The 27,590-nt window shown below is 45.1% G+C and overlaps 2 protein-coding genes across 3 annotated transcripts; both read left to right on the top strand.

The window, feature by feature from the left end:
- LOC103722825 (adenylate kinase isoenzyme 6 homolog) lies at nt 1-14,960 on the top strand. Of its 2 annotated transcripts, none has more exons than XM_008813521.6 (3): nt 1-1,043; nt 14,144-14,289; nt 14,560-14,960. In XM_008813521.6, the coding sequence occupies exons 1-3, from the start codon at nt 828-830 to the stop codon at nt 14,750-14,752; spliced, it is 555 nt and encodes a 184-aa protein (XP_008811743.3). In that variant the 5' UTR covers nt 1-827; the 3' UTR covers nt 14,753-14,960. The 2 variants fall into 2 exon arrangements, with proteins under 2 accessions (XP_008811743.3, XP_089781997.1); XM_089925871.1 differs by having other exon boundaries at nt 14,144-14,285; nt 14,560-14,795.
- Nucleotides 14,961-20,989: 6,029 nt separating this feature from the next.
- On the top strand, nt 20,990-23,026 carry LOC103722816 (NEP1-interacting protein 1). The gene is made up of 5 exons (XM_008813510.6): nt 20,990-21,289; nt 21,806-21,984; nt 22,312-22,395; nt 22,493-22,660; nt 22,779-23,026. Exons 1-5 carry the CDS (start codon nt 21,133-21,135, stop codon nt 22,899-22,901), a joined length of 711 nt encoding a protein of 236 aa, XP_008811732.3. The 5' UTR covers nt 20,990-21,132; the 3' UTR covers nt 22,902-23,026.
- The last annotated feature ends 4,564 nt before the right edge of the window (nt 23,027-27,590 follow it).

Here is a 27,590-nt window from a genome sequence, read left to right as displayed (position 1 = left end):
AGAATTTTTTGGTTCACATTTAATCAAAGCTTTAACCCAGTCATAGATTTAGACAAAACACCTAGCGATTCAACGGTAGACATCACCGGATGTCAAACTGCAGTACCGGGTATGAACTGAAATTATTTCATCATCAGATCAAATTGGTTTCCAAATTCCCTGTTTCTTGGAATTTCTCGCCTCCAATACTTGGGCAGTGCTGCTAAATTTGGCATCTTTAAGAACTCATGCTCGCTAAAAAACCAAACTTTGTGCATTCCCCAAGCGACATGGAACCTTAGCAAGTCTCTTGGCTTGTCCGCCGTCCGGCCATTGACGGCGACGAGGCCGGAGCAGGTGCTGGACTGACTCCGAGCTCGGCCAATGTCGTCCCCCTCTTCCAGCCGAACCCCCGCCACGGTTACCTCTGAGGTTTCGCTGCTGCCGAGAAGTAGCAGTAAAGGAGCAAAGCGCCTTCGAAACCCTAACCCTAGGGTTGCGACGGAGAAGGTCGAGTGAGGAGGAGAACGGTGAAGAAGAGCCAGCGGCCGGGAGCGAGGTCGAGCGACAGCATCCTCTCATGGGGGACATTTCGGTTCATCTTCCCCGGTTCGACTCGAGACTCGGCGGACCGGCTTATATACGTGATTACGAGTTGACTCTCGGACACGATGCCTATTTTGCCCTCATAGGTTCACGAGTAAGCCCGGTTTAAATATTGGAAGGGTGAGCTTCCAAGGGCGTGCCTGAATCCGTGCGATGCACGTGACGAGTTCTATGAACCCTTAACCGCCCACTTTTTCCCTCTCTTACTCTCTCTCTTTCTTCTGCGAGTCGATCGATCTCCGATGGCTGGCGACGGCGGCGGCGGCGGCGGCGGAGGGAGGACGAAGCCGAACATCCTGGTGACGGGGACGCCGGGGACGGGGAAGACGACGACGTGCTCGCTCCTCGCCGACGCCACCCACCTCCGCCACATCAACGTCGGCGACCTCGTCCGGGAGAAGGGCCTACACGACGGCTGGGACGAGGAGTTCGACTGCCATATCATCAACGAAAACCTGGTCGGTTCACTCACTGACCCGAACCCTAATGCTAGACTCTTAAAGTCCTAGGTTTCATGGGATCCTTGATTCAGCTTGATCATATGCTATATTTTATATTTATTCCACGAACTTGTCTGATCTAATTGATGTGTGACATTAATGACGTTTGTTATTGTTGCTGGAAATTGGACCCGGGGGCAACCTTCGGTCGAGGAGAGGAAACGACTGTTTGTTCTCACGGCGGGGCGGCGGTCTGTCGGCGGGCGGCGTCCTCCGTCCGGGGCGGTCGGAGAGAAGGAACAGCAGGTCCTCGCAGCGGGGCGGCGATCCGTTGGCTGGCGGCGTCCTCCGTCCGGGTGCCTGCACACGAACCGGTGGCCGGGTTCTCCGGCGCCGGCCCTCCGACGCTCAAGTCAGGGAGGGGGCAAATAGTGGGGAGAAGGAGATAAACAGTGATTTTTGGGTGTATGAATGTTCCGATCTCCTCTTGGGAGGCCAAGGCTCCCTTTTATATGCGGGGGTCGGTTTACCTGTGATGTAACAGGGCGAGGCCGTAGTACGGCTTGGCATGTTGTTCAGGTCGGCGCTCGGTCAGGCGAATCATTGCACTGATGTCGGCGGTATGGCCGAGATCAGAGACTTATCATAGTCGACTAGACCCTGCTGGGTCGATTTGCCGTGGAGAGCCGGGGATCCGTAGATGTCAGGAGCCATGCGCATTTATTGTGGAGTAAGCCGGAGATCCGCATTTATTATGGAGTAAGCCGGAGATCCGCATTACTGGTGGAGTAAGCCGGAGATCCGCATTTATTATGGAGTAAGCCGGAAGATTACAGCGGCCATGCGCAATAAATGCCGGAGGGGTGTTAGAGTACGGTCCTCGGACATCGGGGTTTCTCTTAGGTCGGAGGTTTCGGGGTCGGTCGTCTTGTGGCCGAGCGTTCCGAGGTCGGACGCTGACTTCGGCTGTCCGGGGTCGGAGGTTGTACGGCTTCTTAGGGGTATTTATGTCATTTGGGGGGAAACTTTATTCCCCCAACACTACCCCCCGACTTTCGAGTTCGAGCGGCTTGTGGAGCTCGGACGTGGGAAGTAAAGTCTGTCACTAAGGTTGGGGGGAAGGTCTCGCCCGCCCCCTTGTGCTTTCCGGAGCTTTTATGGTGAGATATGCGCCCTTTGGCGTCTCGAGGCTGCTTAATTCGGTGAGCTAATGATGGAGCCCGTATCATCATGCTTCTTGAATCGCCAGGATCGTTTTACGGCGGATTAATAATGGGGGACCTCGAGCTCGTCGAGGCGGTGTCTCGATTCCGTAATCGATGTTTCTGGCTCATTAATGAGTGTGCCGTTACGGGGTTTGAAACGGACACGCGGCGCGACCCGAGGTCGGACGCTTTCGATTTCATGTTACTGGATCATAATTCCGAAAAAGTGGAGGCCTCATCGGGGCTCCACGTGTCCCAGATCTTATTAAACGAGGGGAGCGGGGGTTACGTCCGCTCGTTCCTCAGGACGATTTGATTCTGTGGGCCCATGATGAGGCCCCGAGATCCGATGGGACAACGCTTCGATTTCGTATCCGATTTATTAGATCGGAGTGAATACGGTGCCTCGGCTTCCGAGGTCGACACGTGGCGCAACCCGGGGGGATGGAAACCGACCCCGTCGATCTGGGCCGTCAGGGGGGTCTATATAAACCCCACGAGTCTGCCCTAAAGGTCTTGTTTGGCTGCCTCTTATTTTCGTCGTCTCTCCCCCCTGCTTTCTCCCTCAGCTGAGTCTTGCTGGTGGTGCCCGGAGCGATTTCCGGCAATGTTCAGTAGGTTTTCTTCCCGTTTTCACTAGGGTTTCCTCTTTTCTCCTCCTCGTCAACCTCCATTTTCTACTCTTAACTTTTGCTCCACTCTTCCGTGAGAATGGGTTCCGGTCCCGAAGAGGTTGGGTCGAGTCTGTCGGAAGAGGAGCTGGAGTTAATCCGCTCCCGTTTCTTCTTCCAGCCCGGGTTTCGCCTTGAAACCGCAGGGCCGGAAGACAGGGTGACGCAGCCGCCCCCAGGTCGGATCGCGGTTTACCGCGAGACACTTTGGGCGGGCCTGCGTTTTTCCGCCTATGAGTTCGTGAGCAACTTGCTGGCCGAGTACCAACTCGTCCCGGCGCAGTTGGCTCCGAACTCATGGAGGACCATAATTGGGTTTTTATCCCTGTGCCTCGGGCACGGAATCCCGATTTCGGTAGGCCTTTTTCGCCGGTGTTTTCTGTTAAAGAAAAATCCGGCGGACGTAGGGTGGTTATATTTCGCCTTTCGGGGCGGTATGTCACTCTTCCGGGGCGCCCCTTCCTCGATTCACGAGTGGAAGAGGAAGTTTTTCTTTCTGGCGTCTGCGGCGCCTTGGGGGTTCGAGCCAAGGTGGGGACACCCTCGGCTGAAGGCCCTCAACAAACTCTCCGAGCCCACGGGGAGGGAGCTGAGGACCCTGGACTCTTTGCGAGCCCTCGGGAGGGGCAACGACCTGACCGAGCTCCTACGGGAGGACGCCCTGGCGAGCGTAGGTCTGAGCTCGGCGCGCCCCGAGGGTAAGGGCGGTTGCATTATTCTATTTATTTATCTCTTGTTCTCCGTCTCTACGGTCACTGGTCTGACTCTTAACAAAATTTTTGATTTCAGATATTCCACGCATGCCGACCAGCAACACATCACTTTTCTCTCGCCTGAGGAGGCGAGAGGCCGAGGTCGGGGGCGCAGTGCCCCAGCCTCGGAAGAGGGCGAGGACGGACGGCGCTTCTTCGTCGGCCGGGACGAGTGGCCCCGAGGCGGGGGCCCCTGCAGCCGACCCGAGGCGGGAGCGGGTTGTTGGTGATGCGGGCCCGTCGGCCCCTCCTTGCCCTACCCCCCTTTCCCAGCGGGGGGAGCCGTCCGTGGTCCGGCCGCAGCAGCCAGGACCCGGGCTTACCCGAGGCACTGAGGCGAGCGGCTCCGGGACCTCGGGTTCGATCGTGCCGAGCTCTTCTCGGGCTTTCCGAGAAGAGTCGGCCGAGCCGGACTCTCCTACTCCCGAGGGGCGCTCGGCCTTTCAAGATGCCGAGGTCGCACGCTCCATGTTGCGGCGTGCGGTGCTTCCAGCGGACCGGGCCGTGTTCCGGGGTATTTCGCTGGAGGAGGTCGTCGGCAGTGCTTACTGCAACACTGCCCGGGTAAGCTTTCTTCTTAATTTCCCCGAGTTTTTAGCATACATATGTGCTTTTCAACTCACAATACCCTCGTTTCTTCCTTTTCAGCATATCCTCGAGCTCGACACCATGGCGTTCATCGCCCATGGGTATCGGGAAGAAGTTCAACAGCTCGGCCAGCAACTGGAGCCGGCCAAGAAAAGAGTCGCCGAGCTGGAGGCGGCGTTGGCCGCGGCCGAGGCTCGGTGGACAGCCACCGAGGCTGAGCGCCTTGCCATGGTGGGGGCGCTTGAGGAGGAGAAGGCGGCTCATGCCCTGACCAGGGCAACCATGCGCGGCACGGAGGCGCGCTTAGGGGAGGTCCAGGCCAGGGTCGCGGCCCTCGAGTATGAGGAGGGGGTCTTGCGCCTCCGACTCGGGCAACTTGAGGCCCGGGAGAGGAGGGCCCTCGAACGAGCCGAGCATGCTGTGGAACTCTTCAAAGAGTCGCAAGAGTTCCGCGACATGTTGGAGGAGGAGACGGTCGACGGTTTCCTTCGAGGCTTCGAGAACTTCCGGGACCAGGTGCGCCGGTACTGCCCTCAGTACGACTTCTCGACGGTCCGTCCGAGGGAGGACCGGGGCTGGGGGTCCGACGTGCAAGCCCTTCCTGCCATCTTGACGTCCGAGGCGGGAATATACGAGCAGGACCCCGCCGAGCCTTCGACGGGGGTAGCCGAGGCGGACGGTGTCATGGAGGCGGCTCCGGCGGCCGAGATCGATGCGGTCCCGGAGGCGGCACCCGAAGCTCCTGCTCCCGGCCCCGAGCCTGTTCCGGAGGAAGATCATGAGGTCATCAATGTGCCGGATGACCCCCCGGATGTGGCCCCCGCCGCTTAGGACTTAAGCATATTTTTCTTTTCTTTTTCATTGTATCCGGGGTCGGCCCTTGAGTGGCCGACTTCCAATTTTGTAATTGGCCTTCCGGCCCTTTGTTAATGACGAAATGTTTGTCATTCTGTGTTCATCTTTCCCTCTGTTGTCGTGGATGAGGCTAGAACCTTGGCTAACCGCCTCGACGACCTCTAACTTCGTATTTTAATCTTTGGGCTGCTTAACGAAGATGTCCTTTTCCCTGGCTATATCTTAGCCTTCTCGGATTCCAGTCGTCTCGACCAAAGGGAGCTCCGAGTTTAGGTTTCTAGAAAATTTCTCTAAGTCCTATAACTCGGATCTTAGAGTCGTGGGAGTTGCCACGTTTGGCCTTTAGGAAAATCTTAAGGCACCGAGGTCGGGCCTTAGCCCTTCAAGTGGGACCGCAATAGGTCTATTCGTGCCGCTATTCGGGGAGTTTAGTCAGGTTTCCGAACTCAACTCCGAACCTCTCACAGGGAGCGTGGGCTAATAAACAAGTTATTGCCGAAGGTTTTCATAGTTATCGTCCTCGGACCCTGCCGAGATTTCGGTGAACAAGGCTGGGATTCCCAAAGATCGCCTTGGTACCTGTGCTTGGCTGGTACATTCGTGACCGGGACCACTTTCCCAGCTAGACGTCGGAGTTTACTTAGAAGAGCCGAGTTGGGCCCTACTTTATAGAGCCTTAGTACGGATTACGGAGACTTGACGAACAGAGCAGGCATAATGAGGTTGGGAGGTCGGTCTTAAGCCGACCCAGCGAAGAAGCCCGGCTTTGGGGCAAAATAAGACTCCAACATTGGACGAGATTCCGCTTGGCAATATGTAGATAAAATTTGACAAGGAGGGCGTCTAGTTGGGTGTACCTCTTGCATTCTCGGGGTCATGCTTCGCATGGTGGAGTAGGTCGCTTCCCTTCCTCGTCGACCTCCGGAGTCATTTTTGACTGGTAAAAGGGGCCCGGGCTTCCCACGGACCCGGCGACTCTTGCCGGAGTTGAGAGGATCTGGGGAGGCTCTGTTAATTTGTAGCCCTTTTTGAGATCGAGGGGGCTTAAGACCCTATGGTCGGACTTCGGAGCGCCTCAGCCTTGGTCGAGGGATCTCACATCAGGTCGGCGGGTTTGTGGACGCCTTGCTGACCTGTGATACCTCCCGAGGTCGAGGGAGTCTGGTTCTCTACGGTCGACTCTCGGGGCATCCCGACCTTAGTCGAGGGATCGCTCGCTTCGGGGGTCGGGGATCGTCGACCGCTCCCGGGGGTCCACTTTGTGGCGCCCCGGGTGGAGCCACCCTTTCCACCCCTCACGGCGCCTTCCCGAGGTCGAGGGAGTCTGGTTCTCTACGGTCGACCCTCGGGGCATCCCGACCTTAGTCGAGGGATCGTTCGTCAGGTCGGCTGGTCTGGGCACGCTCTACCGACCGGTGACGCTTCCCGAGGTCGAGGGAGTCTGGTTCTCTACGGTCGACCCTCGGGGCATCCCGACCTTAGTCGAGGGATCGCTCGCTTCGGGGATCGGGGATCGTCGACCGCTCCCGGGGGTCCACTTTGTGGCGCCCCGGGTGGAGCCACCCTTTCCACCCCTCACGGCGCCTTCCCGAGGTCGAGGGAGTCTGGTTCTCTACGGTCGACCCTCGGGGCATCCCGACCTTAGTCGAGGGATCGTTCGTCAGGTCGGCTGGTCTGGGCACGCTCTACCGACCGGCGACGCTTCCCGAGGTCGAGGGAGTCTGGTTCTCTACGGTCGACCCTCGGGGCATCCCGACCTTAGTCGAGGGATCGCTCGCTTCGGGGATCGGGGATCGTCGACCGCTCCCGGGGGTCCACTTTGTGGCGCCCCGGGTGGAGCCACCCTTTCCACCCCTCACGGCGCCTTCCCAAGGTCGAGGGAGTCTGGTTCTCTACGGTCGACCCTCGGGGCATCCCGACCTTAGTCGAGGGATCGTTCGTCAGGTCGGCTGGTCTGGGCACGCTCTACCGACCGGCGACGCTTCCCGAGGTCGAGGGAGTCTGGTTCTCTACGGTCGACCCTCGGGGCATCCCGACCTTAGTCGAGGGATCGCTCGCTTCGGGGATCGGGGATCGTCGACCGCTCCCGGGGGTCCACTTTGTGGCGCCCCGGGTGGAGCCACCCTTTCCACCCCTCACGGCGCCTTCCCGAGGTCGAGGGAGTCTGGTTCTCTACGGTCGACCCTCGGGGCATCCCGACCTTAGTCGAGGAGGCGCTACGGGGGGCCGCGAAGGTACTACCCCGTTGTTGGTGTCGAGCGCCACGGGGGACTGCGAAGGTACTACCCCGTCTTCCCGAAGTGTCGAGGGGTCTAGGCACGCACTGTCGACACTCGGGGCATCTCGACCTTAGTCGAGGAATCTCGCTCCAGTCGACGTTTCACCGTCCTGCGATTCTTCCCGAGGTCGAGGGAGTTTGGGACTCTACGGTCGAGCCTCGAGACATCCCGATTTTGGCCGGGGGATCTGAGGATCACAGACGACCCAATATTAGAAGAGGATTACAGTCATCAAAATGAGAGGAATATTTGCAGAAAAAGGAGCTGAGTCCATTATCCTGATTATCTTGAACCCCTTGGGGTTTCACTGGTAGTACATTCGTAAATTCTCGGAGTTCCAGCTTCGTGGGATCAGAGTCCCTTCCAGGGACTTCAATTTGTACGCCCCTGGCCGTTGTACCCGGGCGATTTGATACGGTCCTTCCCAGTTTGGGGCGAGCTTTCCTTGCTCGGTTGGTTGGGAAGCCTCGGCTTTCCTGAGGACGAGGTCCCCTACCTTGAAGAGCTTGGGCTTAACTCTGGAGTTGTAGTATTGGGCCGTTCGCTGTTGATATCTTGCCATGCGCACCCGGGCGACCTCTCTTGTCTCTTCGACGAGGTCCAAATTGCTCCTGAGTTGGGAGGAATTGGTATCGGGGTCGTAATGCTCCACCCTCAGAGAAGGCAAGCCGATCTCCAATGGGATGACGGCCTCAGTGCCGTATGCTAGGTTGAAGGGGGTCTCTCCCGTGGGCAATCGGAACGTGGTCCGGTACGCCCAAAGGACATTGTACAAGTCCTCGACCCACTGTCCTTTGGACCGATCAAGCCTAGCTTTGAGTCCCTGCAAAATAGTTCGGTTAGTTACCTCAGTTTCCCCGTTTGTCTAGGGATGGGCAACCGAGGTGAAGCGATGATCAATGCCGAGCTCAGAGCAAAACTCCCTGAAATGAACATTGTCAAATTGTCGACCATTGTCAGATATAAGGATACGGGGTAGTCGCGGCGGCCAGGGCCTGGACTTGCTGTGCCAGGGCATTGAACTGTTCCGGCTGGACCTGAGGAGCTGGGTCAGCCGGAGTTGGGGAATTCTGGACGGAGTGTCCAGGACTTTGCGGGGGACGCCGGGAGACGTTAGAGGTTCCCTTACTTCTCAACTTCATGACTGCTACTCGGTCCCTTCCTCTAGCGCCAACTGTTGCTGGAAATTGGACCCGGGGGCAACCTTCGGTCGAGGAGAGGAAACGACTGTTTGTTCTCACGGCGGGGCGGCGGTCTGTCGGCGGGCGGCGTCCTCCGTCCGGGGCGGTCGGAGAGAAGGAACAGCAGGTCCTCGCAGCGGGGCGGCGATCCGTTGGCTGGCGGCGTCCTCCGTCCGGGTGCCTGCACACGAACCGGTGGCCGGGTTCTCCGGCGCCGGCCCTCCGACGCTCAAGTCAGGGAGGGGGCAAATAGTGGGGAGAAGGAGATAAACAGTGATTTTTGGGTGTATGAATGTTCCGATCTCCTCTTGGGAGGCCAAGGCTCCCTTTTATATGCGGGGGTCGGTTTACCTGTGATGTAACAGGGCGAGGCCGTAGTACGGCTTGGCATGTTGTTCAGGTCGGCGCTCGGTCAGGCGAATCATTGCACTGATGTCGGCGGTATGGCCGAGATCAGAGACTTATCATAGTCGACTAGACCCTGCTGGGTCGATTTGCCGTGGAGAGCCGGGGATCCGTAGATGTCAGGAGCCATGCGCATTTATTGTGGAGTAAGCCGGAGATCCGCATTTATTATGGAGTAAGCCGGAGATCCGCATTACTGGTGGAGTAAGCCGGAGATCCGCATTTATTATGGAGTAAGCCGGAAGATTACAGCGGCCATGCGCAATAAATGCCGGAGGGGTGTTAGAGTACGGTCCTCGGACATCGGGGTTTCTCTTAGGTCGGAGGTTTCGGGGTCGGTCGTCTTGTGGCCGAGCGTTCCGAGGTCGGACGCTGACTTCGGCTGTCCGGGGTCGGAGGTTGTACGGCTTCTTAGGGGTATTTATGTCATTTGGGGGGAAACTTTATTCCCCCCAACAGTTATACTGAATTTTATGCTTATTATTCATAGATTATTAGGAAATTTTGCGCTTGTTGATAATTCTTACTCAAGCGAAATGAAAAATGCTGGCTTTTGTTTTACTGAAGGTGAATTAGTTGAGGTTGGGAGTGTGAGGACCATGCGGTTATTTGTCGTGGAGATCTCGAGTACTTATATAGGACTAAGGAGCCAAAAAAAAAAAAAATACTTTTCAGCTAGTCTTTTTGAGTGAGGTCTTGGGTTATTACAAATGGTATCAAAGCGAACTCGACCCATAGCTTATGTGGACTAGGGAACACTACAACACGGATTTATGAAGGCTGACCACGGGCCGATCGTGGTGCTTGTGATTAGATTTGAATAGATTTGAACTCTTAGCCTGACGAGGATGTCAGGACTTGAACAGGGAAGTATGTGAGAACCCGTGCGAACGTATATTTAGTCCCATATCGGTTATTCGCTGAGAAAATCTTGGGTACTTATACAGAACTAAGGACATGACTAAGAAGCCCAAAAGAATAACTTCTAGCTAGTTTTTTTGGATGAGGTCCTGAGTTGTTACATGGAGAGTGTGGGAATTTTGTGGAGGTTATACGTTCGGAGGATTTTTTCCCCTTTCGATAGTGGCTAGGAAGTAGCTTTTTTTTTTTTGAAAAAAAAATGTGGTGATGATGTGGTTAATTGGATATCTCTCTCTGGTTAAGCTTCTTTTCTGTGTTATTTATTATGAGAGGGTGTAGTGTTGTTGTTTACCTTAATAATCTTGATGTTGGAGGAGACGGAGCTTGGTTTGAAATTTGCATGAGGCAATATAACAATTACATTGGCATTAGACCTCATTTAGCAATCGGTAGCTTGTTTGTTATGTAGATTGTGTGTTGACATGTGGGTGAAGGGGCTCCAAAAGGGTATCACGGGAAGATTTTTAGAAGTGAATAGATGGAGTTTGGAGAGGAGGAAAATAGAGGAGCTATGTGTTCTAAGTGACTAGCAAGTGGTGTCTTGAATGGCATTCTGATGCGTGGGTGACTAGGTGGTTGCATAATGCGTAGGCAGAAGACCTGCATCTTGGCATATTGTGTAAATCAATTATAAAGTTAAAAATTACAAACTAAGCAAACATATTAAGAATTAGAAATATTTATAAAAAGTCTACCAACAATTGCCTTTAAAGTTATTTAACAACCTAGTTTAGTATCACATGACGTGTTAACTTGTAAAATGATAGTCTGCCCTACCATTTACCAATTAGACAAATAAAAATGCTATTGTCCAAAACATTTCTCGGCCATTAAGGTGATTTAATATAATCAAGAAATAGTGAACCTTGGTATACCTCAAGAACCAGTTTTATAGGAATTAGATTAGGCAGAAACACTCTTCATTCTCCTTTTCTATAAGTTACATCCTAATCTCTAATAATCCAAGTTGTCCCTCTCTTTTCTTCTTCATATTCACACTTTGTACAAAATCTATCACCAGATGAGGACATATTTCTTTGCAGAAATTTTTTGATGGGGCTTGAAGTACTCTTCGTGTGTCTAGTCTAATGTTTTATTGATGTTTCAGAAAAACTGTTCCACCTTGCCTGCCTAAATGCATGCCTTGGCAGTGGGCTTAACAACTATCGAGGCACCTGCTTTAATGTCTTGCATCTGGGTTGAATATGGGGATGAGATTGGTTTATGAACTAGCATTGAACATTACCAAGTTTGTACTTTTTATTGACTTCAGCTTAAGTAATATGTTATTTTTCATTATTTGGATTTTATTTTTTTTAATATTTTGTTAATATTTTTAGTTTCTTGAAATTATTATATTTGGCCTGCCTTGACTCTTGACCTCCCGATGTGGACCTAAAGCCTAGCGTATAGGAGGTCCTATGGCTGCCTGTCTGCTGCATGTGATCTTTTCGAACACTCATTTGTTCCTAACACTAAAAATAAACATTTTCCCATCATTTTCTAATTCAATTTCCGTTTTCTGTGATTAAAAATTAAATAAATTGAAACTTTACATGTTAATCAGCCAATAGCCCTCCATATTCTTCTCTACTTTCCACTTACATATTACATCCTACAAAATCGATTCCTGTCCCCTTTTTAAGCCTACTGCCAGATCTATTTTGTTAGTTTTCTCAGCATTTAGTGAAGCCTTCTCATAAAGTTCATTCCACTATCAAAATTACCAATTTTTATATGTTGTAGTATGTGTAGACCATGATTAAAAGATTTGGATCTTCAAATCATATGGCCTATCATGTATGTAGCATATAAGCACAATCTTATTCATCCTTTTCTGCATCTGCTTGATTTATAGGTAGGAGACTACCAATATATTTGTTTCTTTAGTTTATAAACATTATTAGTGTTGTAGATTATGATCAGTGGTGTGGCTGCAAATAGAATAACCATCATTAAACCTTTCATACAATATTTAACATTAATAATGTAGTCTAACCCATATAAATCTGTATTATGTATGTATACTATATGTATTTAGTGAATTAATGATGCTAAACATGTTTGATAGTAAAAGTTAAACCAAACAAACACAATAAGACTCGCAGCCCAGCAAACTGACTCCACGTATAATCAAAACTGTACTCAATGGTGAAAGCACTGAGAAATGTTCAACACTATCTATTGCCAAAGGATTCGTAGTGTACAAGGACCATCAAGCATTGAGGTTCAACCAGTCTCAAGAGTTGCACACAAGGAAACATATGCAAACACCTAAATAGTTTCAGCCACACACATTGATTGTTACACAAACACATACAGGTCATGGCGTGCATGGACACAGACAACAAACTCACATAACACATACACATACAAGAGATAGAATATTCACAGTATGCACAAAAGACTTGCAGCCATTCGCAATCACATAAATATGCACAACATAGTCATAGACGCATGCTTCTTTTTTTTTTAGCACCTTTGTGCCTCAGCAAGGCACTCATAAGGTGTGCTTCTTGAGCATCTTGACAAAATCGCCTCATCTTGAGATAGGCTGACATGCTGAGGTTGCACCTGGGTGTGCCTTATGCCTTTGGTGTGACTTTAACAACATTGGCGAGCAGATCTTCTCTTTCTCTTCATTTCTCCATGTTTGTTCTAGAAAGTCTGGATAGTTAATTAAATTATAACTATGCATATAGATTGCCTGAAACATGACTTTTGTTCTTCTCAGTAAGGTTATAGATGAAAGGTTTGCCATATGCATCAGTAAATTGTTCTTCTCATACTGTGGTCATCTAAAACTATGGTGAATTTGCATGGGAACCCATCTATGTACTCTATTGTACTAAAGGCATGGAGAGAATATTATGCAGAGATTTATGTTTTAAATGCTTTCCAACATAGGGTGGCAATCAAACATGGGATCATATTCAGTAACCATATGTCTGAGAGCTATCTTAATTGGTGATGCCCTTTGAGCTATTATGGTTGCTTTAGAAGTCCTTGAACTGTGCACGTCCATTTTTACTGGTTACTATTTTTACATCTTTAGATAAAGAGAGTTAATGGCTTGAGCAAGGTTCCAAATCCCAGTTTTGGTCAAGCCGAAGGATGTTTGGTCTTGCTAGGCTTAGAGTTTCAGATTTGTGGCCAAATAATAATAAAAAAAGTAAACTCTGAAAAAAGTGAAACAACTTTGTAATATTATCTGAGGCCCTTTAGAAACTGTTACTAACATTTAAAACAAAAAAAGGAGAAAATTTATGAAAAAAGAAAAAAAAAATCAAGTTAGAAATCAAATTAGGCACCATTTTAAAATCATATATATTATTTGGTGAGGTCCATGGAATGCCGTACCGGCCCGTACCGACCGATACGGGCCGGTACGTACCGGTCCGGCCGTGGACCGGTACCGGAACGGATAAAAAACCGGTATTTCCCGGTTTTTTATCCGAACCGGCCAGTACGGGTACCGGCCGGTTCGGAGCCCGTACCGGCCGGTTCGGAGCCCGTACCGGCCGGTTCGGAGCCCGTACCGGCCGGTACCGGCCTCGTACCGGTGCGAACCGGCCGGTTCGCACCGGTACGATTTTTTTTTTTTTTAGAACCACAGCGCCGCGCGCTGTGGTTTTTGAAACCACCCCGTACCGACCGGTACGGGACCGGTACCAGCCGGTACGTACCGGACCGGACCGGTACCGTACCGGTCCGGCCGGCCACCGGTACGCCGACCGGTACCGGTATGGCGGACCTTGGTGAGGTCTTATACACCAGATGTATCAGTTCATGTTAATAGTATGGGTTTAGCACTATATATCTGCTTCTTACTCTAATAACTTATATTTGCTCTCAAATCTACTCAGAATATGTGTACCAAAAAAAGAAATCTACCCTGACCTCAGAAAATCTTGACGTCAGACTTGTGGACATACTTCAAAATGTTAAAATCAAGAAATAATCTCACAATAATACTTTTAGCCTTGTATATTAATTTCAGACAAAACAATGGAAACTGAACCAATATTGGCTGAAATTATTGAAACTAGGGAATTTCATATTTGTTCTGGCTAGCCTTATCATGTGGAATCCTAGTGTTTAGTATTTGTCATAATAACTTAAAATCTTTATTTTTGACTTTTACCTTAATGGCTGGATGCAGTTTAGTGGCATATTGGGTCTTTCTGATATCCCTGCAGTCTTGAATCGGAAATTGATGATAAACTTGCGTGCACTGATTATCTTTTGTTTACTGTTGCAGGTGTGTGATGAGCTCGAAGACATGATGGAAGAGGGTGGGAATATTGTAGATTATCATGGTTGTGATTTCTTCCCTGAACGTTGGTTTGACAGCGTGGTCGTCCTTCAAACCGACATTTCCATTTTGCATGATCGCTTGACTAGTAGGTAACAAGACAACTATCTGTTAACAAATCTTTGACAAGGTTGCTATTTGATACCGTCCTGATTTGTTTTCAGGAAAGCATTTTTATAGCAGATATTCAGACTAGCGAAAATATTTCCTACATATTGGAGTTTGCTTGAATGAAAACCAACACCAACTTGCTGTATCTTTTTCTCCATGAAATGCTATTCCTGGATATTTCATCAGCAACCTCACCTCAACTCTGCTAGCATAAATTACTCATTCTTAACAAATGCAATTAATCTGTGCAGAGGTTACATGGGTCCAAAGCTTACTAATAATATTGAGTGTGAGATCTTTCAAGTGCTATTGGAGGAGGCAAAAACAAGCTATTCAGAGGACATTGTGATGGCATTGCAGAGCGACAGTGTTGAAGACATCAGTAGGAATGTGGCTACATTAACAGAGTGTGTAAATAACTGGAGGCCAGTCAGGTCCTCCTAATAGCATTATTTCATTATGAAGGGTTCTGGTTGGTAGTATGAAACATAAATTTTAGTAGGATTGCCTGAAGTGAGGAAGTCTAGCAAATGAAAAGTTTGTTGTTTGGAGTGTGAATCTGTAGTATTTTTACCCATCCGGTTCGATGGTGGATTCTGCGAACAATGCCTGATGAGTTTTGAGTTTTTAATGGATAATCACTGTTTGATAATTTGATCTTCTTTTCCCCTTTTCCCATTTGCATTTGCCAACTGCAAAAGCAGTGAGATGGAGATGGCCTTTCAGATGTCAGCGGTTACCACTAATTGCCCTTTTAGGAACTTCTATCTGCTTCTAATTGGCTTCTGCCAATCACATTGTGATATCCCTGTTTTACCAGCTGTTACTCGGTATGCTGTGTTTTTGAATCAGTACTCAGCAGTCTAATAACCAGAATTTATCTGATCCGAACTAGTTTTCATTCTTCCTGTTTACATTTTGAACTCTTGCACTGCATAGATTTCTCAGCTTTGATCAGAAGCCAGAGTGATTATTTGAAGTAAGAATCAAGCAGGAACAGTTCTTGACAATCATCAATCTAAAATTAATTTAACTAGAGATTATGAAGAATACATCTGCTTCACTTGTTGATAACTAGGTCTGGAAAACTGATGAACTGAAAGTAGACGAGACACATAAAGAAAGATCGATAATGTAGATATAGAACAACAAATCGATGATTTATTTACTTGAAGATCATTATTTATATGGTTGCGAATGCTAAGAACTACTGAAGATTTGTCCGTTTATATATCATCATACTTCTTTAGACTTTGACCATATAGGGACCATTGGACTAGGATGCTGGAAGGAATCAAGCCATCCCCAAACCGAGTAAGACCTAGACCATACCCAACATTAAGATCCTGGGCTGGCCACTGGTCCCAAATTAAGACTGCCCTCCAATAATATCAGGCATGGATCTTACAAAATCGAACCCAAGATGAACGATTCCTATAAGATTGACACTAGCCCTCTGCTTGATCTCGATAAAATTTTCACTTGCCAGTACCAGCTGGCATGACTTTGTATCGAACACAAGAATCTATCTCAAATGTATTGTCCTTTTTCACTCCCCAGACACTGTCAATTAAGTTATTGGTCCATATCTCTAAATTCGCACTCCCTACTGTTAGTTTTTAACATTAACCTTCTGCTTAACTTCAATAATATTTTCAATTATCAACAAAGTCTAGCATGACCATGTATTGCACATGAGAGCATGTCTTCAACATTGTCTTTTTCACTCCACTCAGAGCATCCAATTGCATGAGATCTCTCAAAAACTTATCAAATCAGAAATTTCTTAATACGAAGCATGAAATATATATTGTTAGGAGAGGGGGATCTTCTGTGTGTTGTATCACTAAGGAGTTTAAATATGCTTAGTTCTTTTGGTTGGCTTGCTTTTTCTCAGATCCCTTCCGCACGATATTGCTTCAATTAAGTTGCTTGTCGAGAAGCTCCAAATTTGAACCGATCTTCTCAATCGTAGAATATATATATATCACTAGATTGGCCATGTGATCTATGTCCTGCTCGAAACTCATGAACGATGCTTCTCCCTCAGTCGTAGAAGATATATCACTAGATTGCTTGACACCCATCTCATCAATCACCTTACATACCTCATGGAATCTTCTATCTACCAATCATATAATAAATGTTTAAGAATGCAAAGTGCCGACCCTCTTCCCATGGTTCAAGCTCCGTTAAGACACTGCAGCTCCCGGAACAAGATCAAAATAGCCATAAGTGAAGCAACCATGTAGCAAGGCACCACAAGCACAAGCAACAGATTCGAATTAAAGGATGCCCCACACGAGAAAGAATACCCACCATGCAACATGCAATGAAAGCATCTTCGAGCATGATCGACAGGGCACCAATCAGTGTCACCTCATTAGGTCTCAACATGGAAATCTGCATTCCCCGAAATAGTTCAAGAGAGTCCTTTGGGAGGCCAAATTGAGCATAGCCACTTATCATCGCATTCCAAGCGATCGTCAAATCTTTTACATTCATCTCATTGAACAAAACCCTAGCTTTAGCAACGTCACCGTGCTCAACATAGACCTTGAGCATGGCAGTTTTGAGTGTTGGATCCTTCCCACTGGCTCCATCAAACACTTGCTGAGAGTAGAAACCAAGGAGAGAGCTTGTAACAAATCTATGATAGGCTTCTAGTCCGGCTTTGAGGATGCGGGCATGGATGGCTCTGCCTTCCGGGGTGGATTGGAGGAGGGAGCATGCTCTCAATGGCGGAGATGAAGGTAATAAGGAAGGGCAGCATCAACACCTGGGGTTTGGGAATTCGACCGTTGGTTCGGTCGTAGGTTTATAGGAAGCTTGGAGGAGGGAGCGGGGGTGGAGACTCGAAAGGAAGCCTTGCCGCCACCTTTGCCTTCTGTCCGGAGGAAAATTCGACCGTTGGTTGGAATCTGGGAGGGATCCGAGCCCGGAGTCTGAGCGGCCGTCTGATGCCCACTCTTGACGCGTGGCATTTATCGAGGTAGCCTTAGTTCAGCTCGAAACTGAAAAAGGCTACAAGCCAAGCCTGACCACCAAATTGAGCCTTTTTTTTTTTTTTTTTTGCCCTTTTCTTTTTCCTCCTCCTCCTCCTCCTTTTTTTTTTTTTTTTCTCTTTTTTTGTGCTAGAACGGGCGATTCATATCTAACAGGTATGAATACACTCAATAAAATCAGAAAACATAATATCATGGAATGTCTGAGGTAGCTCCTCATCTCTAGCCCACACGGTACTATCCGTATAGCCACATAGGCGGCCACCTAATCCACAGCCCCATTAGTTTCATGAAAGACATGTTTGGCCTAAAAGGTCACTCCATCTCTCGTTGCGGCCCAGATGTCATAAAACAGAGGGTGGTCGTCATCTGCACCCCTCGAACCTCTTGGATCCATCTGATAACCGTGGCCGAGTCGCCCTCCATAATGATTGAGTAAGCTCGCAAACCTAGCCGGATATGTCGAAGGCCTGCCCACGCAGCCCTCAACTCTGCATCAGAAACTGAAACATCGAATAGCTGACAACCACCTGCTGCTATCATCCTGACGTTTGGGTTTCTGATAACAAACTCCGTACTACCCCGCGTACCTCCATCTGAGATAGATTTCATCAAATTGACCTTGAGGAAGCCCGAGGATGGAGACTCCTAGGTGAAGAACAAAAAAAATTGAGACTTTTTCAAATGCAAAAGAAGACACCGCTAATACTAGCATTCGACACGTGGAAGAGAAGATAAATTAACTGTGATCACATGACTGACGGCAAAAAATGGTATTTTTTTTTATTGGGGTTTCAAATTTATTTGTGAGTATTTATAAAACTAATTATATATTTTTATTAAAATAAAAGCATATGTTCAGAATCTTTAACAGATTTTGAAAGCGAATTGACTTTGTTGATAAAGTCATCACTTTTGATACAGATAATCTGGATTAGGGTTGTATCTTCCCTCAATTTCAACTAGCCTTCCTTTAATTCTTAAAAAAGAATATTCTAATAGATATCAAGGCTCGGACTAATTTTTGTTATAATGCTGGAGTTTTTGATTTCTAAAGTGGAGGGATAGCAGCTAATAAATTGATTCCTTCCTTCCATGCGCAAAATGCGAATATTATTTCTAGTGAGAGAGAGAGAGAGAGAGAGAGAGAGCATAGCTTACTAACTTAGGCTATGAAAAAGGGTTTTTTTTATAAAAAAAAAATCCTATAACCAATACCTTATACCTCCTCAAGAGGCTATATGCATGTGAGAAATTAGTGCCACTATGCCAACCAACAATTAAGGATGCAAATAAGTCTGGTCGGATCGGATCCGGTCAGATTATAACTGACCTCAACTCAAGTCTATTTTTTATTCGAATTCTAATTTTGGATCCAGACCCAATCAAATAAAAGATCATGTAGGGTTGGGTCCACCGCTACAATTTTTAATCTAACGAGTCATTCGGATTGGGTTGGGTCTATGTATAATCCGAATCCAACCCAAAAAATCGGGTCCGATTCGGATCAACCCATCCATGACTTCAAAACTTGTGTTTGCACCCAGCTCGCGGGCCCAAACAATTTTATAGATTCGAGTCGGATCGATTCTTGTCATAATATTGAAAACTTGAAATTTGAACGGATCGGATCGGGTCTGAATTCAGTAAATCTAAATTTGATCCGAAAAATAAAAAGGGTCTAATATTAGAACCCGATCCAGCCCGAAAAATGAAAAGAGTTCAATGTTAGGACCTGATCTAGCCTCATGAGTCCTCTAAAATGAATAAGATCGGATCAGGCAATGGTTCAGCCTGACCCAATTGTAGCCTTACCAACCATATTGTCTGCCTTTTATGGGCTCATTTATCATCTTGGTGATTCATCTGCAGAAAAATTGATTGACGTAGAGGACCGCCACGTTGGTACAGGTGGTGTGGACTATAATTGCCAACGCCCCAACTTGTACCCACGAAGGTGACCCATGACAACCATCGGTGCCATTTAGAGAAAAAAAAAAAGAGGACCCGCTCGTACGATAACCCAGTACCGGCAATTCCCATTGAAATCCAAACCGAGGGGCCCAAGCAACCGTTGTTTATGGCCTTCCATTTGCTCCCAGTGACAGTTTTTCTTATGTTTTTTTATTCAGTATTGTTTCTCGTGATTGTTTACAGGTGAGTTAGGCTTGAACCCACGATCCAAAGAGTGTGATTGGGAGGAGAGGAATGACTTTATATTGAAATAGACATGACTTATAATAATTACATTGGACTAAGGCTGATTTATTGTGCTCTAAGTTTTGATTTGATTAATTATGCTTTAAGTTTTGATTCATAAAGATGAAGAGTCATGTCTGGTCTAGGAAGCTGTTGTGTGATAGCTACAAGTCTCCTTGTTTTTTAATGGTCTAAAACACAAGACAACTCCATGGACATGACATGCTGACGGTTAATGAAGTGAGAGATCATCTGCAACCACCATACCATAACATCTCATGAAGTTCATCTTAGCTGTTCATTTATGTAACAACTCAGAATCTCATTTAAAATAATTAGTCAAAAAATATTATTTTGATTTGTTAATTCTGTATAAATTTTCAATATCTATTCAACGAATAATCGATGTGGGACTAAATACACGCTCTCACTCTTACGGATCCTCACACTTCGTCTTATAATCTATGACTAATGCAAGAGATGAACAAATAAAATTATATTCCAGAACATGATAGATATCAATATTAGCAGAGAGATTCCACCCAGATCTATGCACATCCTACCTGTTCTTTCTTTCTAGACTTTTTCTAAGTCCGATAAATTTTTAGTTTTGAAAGCTTGCACCGGTGAAAGGACCTAATGATCTTACTATCATCATGTTATCAACAAGAAAAAGTGCAAATAATGGCTCAAAATTAGTAAAAGGCTGGTTGTATTCTCTCTAATTTCATATAGTTAATGAAATCAAATTGTGGTCCCAACGTCCACCTTAGGGAAAAACAAATTGTCTTTGTTCATGCCCCGACAGATACCTGTAAAATTCTTAGCAACAACAGAAGAACAAGAGCAACGCATTAACAGAATGGTGATTCAAATAAGAGATTATAAGAAATTTTGTAGATTGCCAAAAATGTTCAATATGCTAGCTTCAAATGCTTAATGAAAAAGCGACGTTTATTTTTCAAGATGGAGATCAATTGAGTTACTGAATGCCCTAGACATTTCTCAAATGGAGAGATGTGCCAACTAGCTAAGATAAGATTGGTTCATTAATGTTATTGCATAATGTTATAAAAAATTTCAATCCTTTCTCTATCAATTACCTCAAGGATCTTTAAGCTAAATCACCTAAAAAGTACCCGAAAACCTATGATGGATCGATTGCTAGGTGATCTCCGATTATGAAGTCAAAAGCCAATGCATTTCCAAAATTCCGGCTGATTCATTAACAAAAATATGGGTAGTTTAACTAAACCAACCCAAAGATAATCCAAAACCGGTTTCTTGGCCCTTTCGCGATGCAGTGTTCAAGTGTTCATTTGACTATTTGGACAAGACAAGAGTTTGTCGGTCAACAGAACCTTCCTCGACTCCTCTGCATCCAAGGAAAGATATTTTTTTCTTCTCTGAGATGAATACCGGACTCACCGCGTGTGAGACAGACGGCATTAATTGTGAGGTTGGTTGGGTTACCGACTTTTCCTTTCCCCGTTCTTTCTTCTACCCCTGCTTCTCTTAACGACCAAGGTTTCTAACAGCCAATCGCTCTCTCCTCCCTTGGATCCTTATATATTCCGGATCAACTTTTCCCCTGAGCCCATCTCACGAATACGAACAGCCATGGATTTCTCTGATGCTACTTCCTATCCCTTCTCTTCCTCTTCTTCTACTCTTTCTGGAAACAGGGGTGGCAGGGGAAGAGACAGGTGGTGCTCCGTGGGTTCCCGAATAGCAGGAAGACTCTTCTGTGGCATGGTTACATGCATCTTTGCCATAGGTTTGTTGCTTGGCCCTCTTTTCTGTTGCTTTCCTGTCGTTTTGGGCTGCAATTTCGCAAAAAAGTCAAATCTTGGTCGATGCTAGTACTCAACAGAGCGCTGCTTTTGGATCTACTTCTGTACCTAAATGGAATTTTTGTCCGGTTTTATTGGGGGTTTCTGTTCTTTTATGTTTTTAACGGCATTTCCGTGGATTCTATTCGAAAAAGATGGAGTCTTGGAGATGGAAATTGATTGGGCATGGAAAACAGAGTGATTAAAAGGAAAAAGATTGGAAATTTTTTGTTTTTTTTTTCTGATGAAATTGACGATGTTTATATATCCTTCATTGATTCTGAACTCTATGATGAATACAAAAAATTTTGGTTTTTGAAGGATTTTGCTCTAAACTCAGAACTTCATCTTGTAATTTTCACTTTCAGTTTAGCTGTTGTTCTCTATGAAGACCAATCTAACTTAGTCAGATTTTAATTCCGCTTTGTTGTTTCTTCTTCTGTTTTTTTTTTTGGCTGCAGTGGGTTTATTTGTAGGGGCGGTGACTGGCGGTTTGATAGGCCTAGCAACGGAGAGCGGTGTATTCCGGGGGATTGGAGTTGGAGCTATTTCTGGAGCTCTTTTCTCCATGGAAGTTGTTGAAAAATCTGTGACCCTGTGGCGTTCCAATGAATCAGGAATCTTGAGTATCCTGTATGTGGTAAGTCGAAATCATCAGAAACAAACTCTGGAATAGAGAGAGAATATCTAAAACAGCATCCCGTATACTTGTATCTAGCAATCCTCTTGAAGTGGAAGCAACTTGTTTATAGACTTGAAAGATCCTTTAGCTTCCTTAAAGCCAGTGTTACTTCTCTTGCCTTGTTTTAGATTTTAATCATACCCAGTGTCAGCATTGCTTGTGACATAATTCTTGAACTACAGCACGCAAGATATTTGATTGGAAAACTTGATGCATGCCAAATAATGAAATAATGCCTTCATTATAATACTTTCTGATTCAGATTTGATACCTTGATATTTTCAGATTGACATAATCTGTAGTCTTTTGAGTGGAAGGCTTGTTCGCGACAAGGTCAATCCAGCAGTGCAGAGTGCAGTGCAGAGTCAGGTATCAACAACTTTAGGCAACTTAAATTTTGCTAGATTGAAGAGAAACAGTTCCATATATTACAGGACCTCTTGATAATTTGTGTCATATTGAGCAGATGAGTGCTGTGAGCTCACCCTTCAGAGAGGCTCTCGATATCTTCGAAACTGGGGGTGTGAAAGGCATGGAAAAGGCTTCTGTGGACAGGCTCCCCAAGATCAAAATCACAATGGAGGACAATGTGGATGCCTCCGGGGAGAGAATTGTGTGTGCTGTCTGCCTTCAGGTTGGCCCTCCTGTGAGATTCTTAGGATATTGCATTTTTTTTTTTTGCTTCGACTGAGAGGTGGTTCTTCGATAGCTGATGATCCAAAAATGATCTTGTTTCCCTCTTTTTTTTTCAGGACTTTCAGACTGGAGAAACAGCAAGGAGCTTGCCTCATTGCCGGCACATCTTCCACTTACCATGCATTGATAGCTGGCTCATCAAGCATGGTTCTTGTCCACTATGTAGGCGCGATTTCTAGTCTCATTTTGTAAATTATGGCTGAGATGAAGACTAGTAGTTTTTATTGACCATTCTGTAAATCATAAGAGCATGATGTGTGCATGTTCTTGTTCGTATGAATCATTTCGTTATTTCATTGATAAATTTTGCTTCTTGCCAGAACTGAACGTCCAATTATAGATACTAGAAAGAATGATCTATGAACATCTTGACACCAATTTCCCTATAGTCTTGCAAGTTTGGCAATCTAAAGAATTCAATCAGAGTTCATATCAGTTGGTTTTTCTAGTATTTTGGAAGAGAGGGAAACATTTTACAGTCATCGGCATGCCTGTTTTACTGCTTCTGAACTCGCTGTGGGATGTGTCCTTGTTTTTGGAAGTGAAGTAAACCACAGAACCACTTACTATGTACTGCATCTGAGGTGAAGTTTGTCACTGGTCTTGCCTCAGATATTCTGATCGCAACCTCATGTGGAAATGTATCTTAGACTTATTTTGTGGCTAGTAACTAATTTGTGTTGAGTATGTCTTAAGTTATAAGTTCTAGAAGATCGAATCTATATTCAGATACCAGTTCAAGTATACATCGACTTAGAACACTGGTTATATATTAAGTTCTAGAAGATCGAATCTATATTCAGATACCAGTTCAAGTATACATCGACTTAGAACACTGGTTATATATTAGCTTAACTTGATTCTTGTAGGAATACTAGTTTGAGTTTAATTCAATTTACTATATTATATATATCTCTTGAAATCCTAAGAGAAGAGAACAATTGAGTATTCTAGAGATCGGGCGTATTATAGGCTAGAGTTTGTAAGATAATCTTATACTCTTTAATCTTCAGATATATTTTTTTTTTTTGATAATGAAACTTTTGTATTGTTTGTGTCTGTGGATGTATGTCAATAGACTAAACCACATAAATTTTGTGTGCTCTTGTCCTTCTCTTATTTTTTTCTTTTTGTTCTTCTTGTTTTGTTATTCTCCCTAAGGTGTCGCAACAATTTGAATTCTAGTAACTCAAAGATGCTGAACAATTAGAGTTATTTGAGGCTCCAATTACAGCAATGGCATGATTACATAAAAGAGGGCCCCTCCCCTTCTTTTATGTGCACCCTTAATCTTCCTTCTTATTCCACTATATTTTTGGCTCCTCTTCTATAAAACTTGAAAGGGGGTTCAGGCTGTGAAATTTACCTTTCCAATGTAAGAAGAACATTTTAGTCTTTGCTTATTTTCGCATGCAAGTGGCATTCTTTCCTCGTAAAAATATCTATAGTTATGTCTTCAACACCAAAGTTCTATCAATTATTCTTGCCTTGAAACTGTGGGTCAATTCGGATCACCTAACATAGAAATTCTATACCATTTGGCCTTTGGAAGATTCCTTAAGGTCAATACGCCTTCCGAGCTGCATAATAACACATTAATATCCCATCTATAAAGAGATGTAAGCTATATCAGTCCGTTTGTTTGGGTGGTTACTGTAGGGCTGAAAGATCCTTCATGAAGGGGTTATTTGTTCATGTACATGGGTAGACCAAAAACACCTGCTGATTTTTACTTGGATCGCAAAAACTTATCCGATATCAAAGGATTATGCAATTGGTTATAAGAGGACATAGCTTTAGCTCTTTCTGGGTTCTCACTTTTAATGCAAAAGGGACCTGACTTTGTCTCAGCTAGCTCGGTAGCCATAGCTTTTGAGTATACTTGTGCATCATCGAGCATAGCATTGGAAACTTAGGACTGCAAAAAAAGAAGAGAGAAAGTGTGGCTAATGAAAAAACCAAGAAAGACCTCTTTTTTGATTGAAGTTTTCAAAGAAGAGATATAGAAAAGTTGCATTTCCATGGGAATAAGATTTCCATGTTTCATGAGAAAGAAAAATCTATGAGAGTTATGAAAAGCTACTTTCCCACTGGTTGAAAATTGAGGTCTTTTTTTCCAAAACTATCCTTAAGCTATCAAAATCCATGAATAAAGTCTTTCCGTTTATTAAGGATATAATTGATATTTCACATAACTTTTGCAGAAATTTTGTAAAAGAAAAGTAGATGCTCAATCAAACATGCCAAAATTATGTTTCTATGCATCATATTTCCAAAAATCAGTCTTTTAGAAAAAGTATTCTACTAAGAAAATTTTTTTCTCGCAAACCTAACGAATTTATGAGCACTCTTGCCTACCGTAAACCTAATACACGTACTCTTCAGCAGCACCTCGGTCCTTGTCTTCCCTTGCCCCTAGGTTTTTGTTAGGTGCATGGCATTTTTTTGCATAACAATAATTCCACTGTACTAGAATCTCTTGCAGGTACAAACTATCTCATCCACACTAGAACCATGCCACCACTAGACTACAACCCTTCTACCAAAACCATCCCAATTAATACATCCCATCCCACTTACTAATTTCTCCAGCTTCTCTTGGTCCACCATGATCATTTTAATCAAGTCCTACCAACACTAACTAATTGCCCTTCAATTCGTTCACATAATTTTTGTTTTAACTACAAATTTTCTTATCTTGATCCTTGATGTCAGGGCACCTAGGGTTGGCCTAAAAGCAGAATTAGTTATGCTGTTGTGCTTGGCCTTTAATATTGGAAGTCTCACTGGTAGTTCTGCAGTGCAGGAGGATATACAAATTGCTTGGGATGGGTCCAAAATGTTGCAAATTGTACACACCAATTACCATGATATATTTAATGCTCCATAATTATTAGCTGTAGTTTCTTTTTTCAAAGAGATGGGAAGGCATAAAAATGAAAAGAACAAAGAGTGGCTCTAAGTGCCCACTGCCCCAAATCCAAATTGAAACAACTATTTAGTTTTATCTGCTGAATTATTTCTTTAGTACATAATTTGAACAAAAATCCCAGTACCCTCATATTTTCAGGATCTTCTTCAGTCTCTTCCATTGAGGAAAAAGATGAAAACCAGAAATCCAGGGGCTCTTTTTATCATTCAGCAGAAACCAAACTATTTCTATGCTTTCAGCCTTGGGACAATAAAGAACCAAAAATTGGACACAGGCGAATTTTTTATGGTGGGATACCATAACGACATTTTTAACCTTTGTGGGGAAAAACATAAACATAAAGATCTTATTTTTTTAGTGGGATTCCATGCCAGCATCTTAAACTCTTTTCACTGTTGCATTATTTTTTCACTGTTACATTATTAAAGAATATATCTTGCTCAAATAAGAGGGATGCCTTTTTCCATTTTTGAGAGTAAAGAAATATACAGAGAAGTATGGGCAGTGGTTTTAGCTGGGATGCTAGATTGCTGAACAGCATCATGCAACCTTAAAATCTGGAAATATTCTTCCTTCTTCTCTGTGATAGAGCCTCAAACATTAAAAGAAATGCTTCCTTGTGGAGACATAAAATATGGGTCCCTAGCGGCCTACCTGACTATAAAATCAGAATCATATCGGCTATATATCGAATATCCATATCGGGTATACATCCGATATCGATACTTGTTAGATGTTTTTTAGATGTTTATATCATGTTCATATCGGGTATATATCGAATATCAATAATCACTACCTCTTTTTATCATCTACTGCAAGTTTATAACAATTTTTATGCACTAATCCTCATACTTGAGGTATTTAGTGTGTTCATAGTGATTCTAATGGCCGAGATGATGGCTCTCTGGAAATTAGAATTCCCAAAATTACACATCCATACCCTACTTGTAGGGATTTAGCATGTTGAATCACAGTTGATCATGATTGACACGGGAAATTTTACAGAAACGGCCTCTTTACCACCACCTTGATTATGATTGTAGGGAAATTTTTTTTATTTTAAAGAAATAACCAGGTTTTGATTTTTTTAGACACTGTTGTCCCTAGCTCCATGTATACACTATGCGCGGCCAAGACTCGAAATACCTGTACAGACATTTACTGCAAAAACAAATATTCAATTATACTTAAAAATATGACTAGACTATACCCATTTTAATCAGGATACTGCAAAATTTTAAAGCTAGACCAGTTCTACCGGATACCGAGCATAAGTTCACCTCTGAGTGTTGAGTAATTACTTCTTCTACCTCAAAACCGATCTACGCTATATCATTAGCTGTTTACTAACAAACACGGTATCCTAGCAAATCGAGATACGGAGTTTGTTGCTCTATAAGCTAGATAAATTTTTTTTCGACTCTCTTACGCTGCCTCTGCTCCTTCCAAGCTTCCTCCTATTCCATGAGAGTGTTGTTTTAGCCATCAGAGAGACCCTCATCGAACATACTCTAGTAGGTAAACTTTATTGTTTCTGTTGTTTTATATCAGAGCTAGTATCAGAGCGCTGCCCAAAGCCGTTATCCAACTCCACTATAGCATCGCCACAGAAACGCGCAGCGATCCAATCTAATCTCTTCGGTTCGAACGGCAGACGAGCCGGATACTTTAACAGATCCAATCCAATCTTTTGGGTCCGAAGAGCCAGATACTTCAATGACCACCAGCAACTTGACACCTGGTTCGGACCAGTTTACAGCAACTCTCATTGTACTTACTTCAAACACTTCTCGCTGTTAGAACCCCTATTAGCCATTACTCCAGCATTCCTGAAAAGTCCAGGATTTGGAGGCCTCGACCAAGACCTCCGTAGCATACTGCATCTGGTCTGTCATTAACCAACATTCAGAGCCAAGCAACAAGAGACCCATCAAAA

The sequence above is a fragment of the Phoenix dactylifera genome, chromosome 10 (genome assembly GCF_051530095.1).
Source record: "Phoenix dactylifera cultivar Ajwa chromosome 10, Ajwa_hap1_PhDact_Kaust_v1.1, whole genome shotgun sequence".
In the NCBI taxonomy this organism is placed as follows: domain Eukaryota; kingdom Viridiplantae; phylum Streptophyta; class Magnoliopsida; order Arecales; family Arecaceae; genus Phoenix; species Phoenix dactylifera.
The sequence above is the reverse complement of the archived record's forward strand: the minus strand, read 5'-3'. Positions and strand labels throughout refer to the sequence as shown.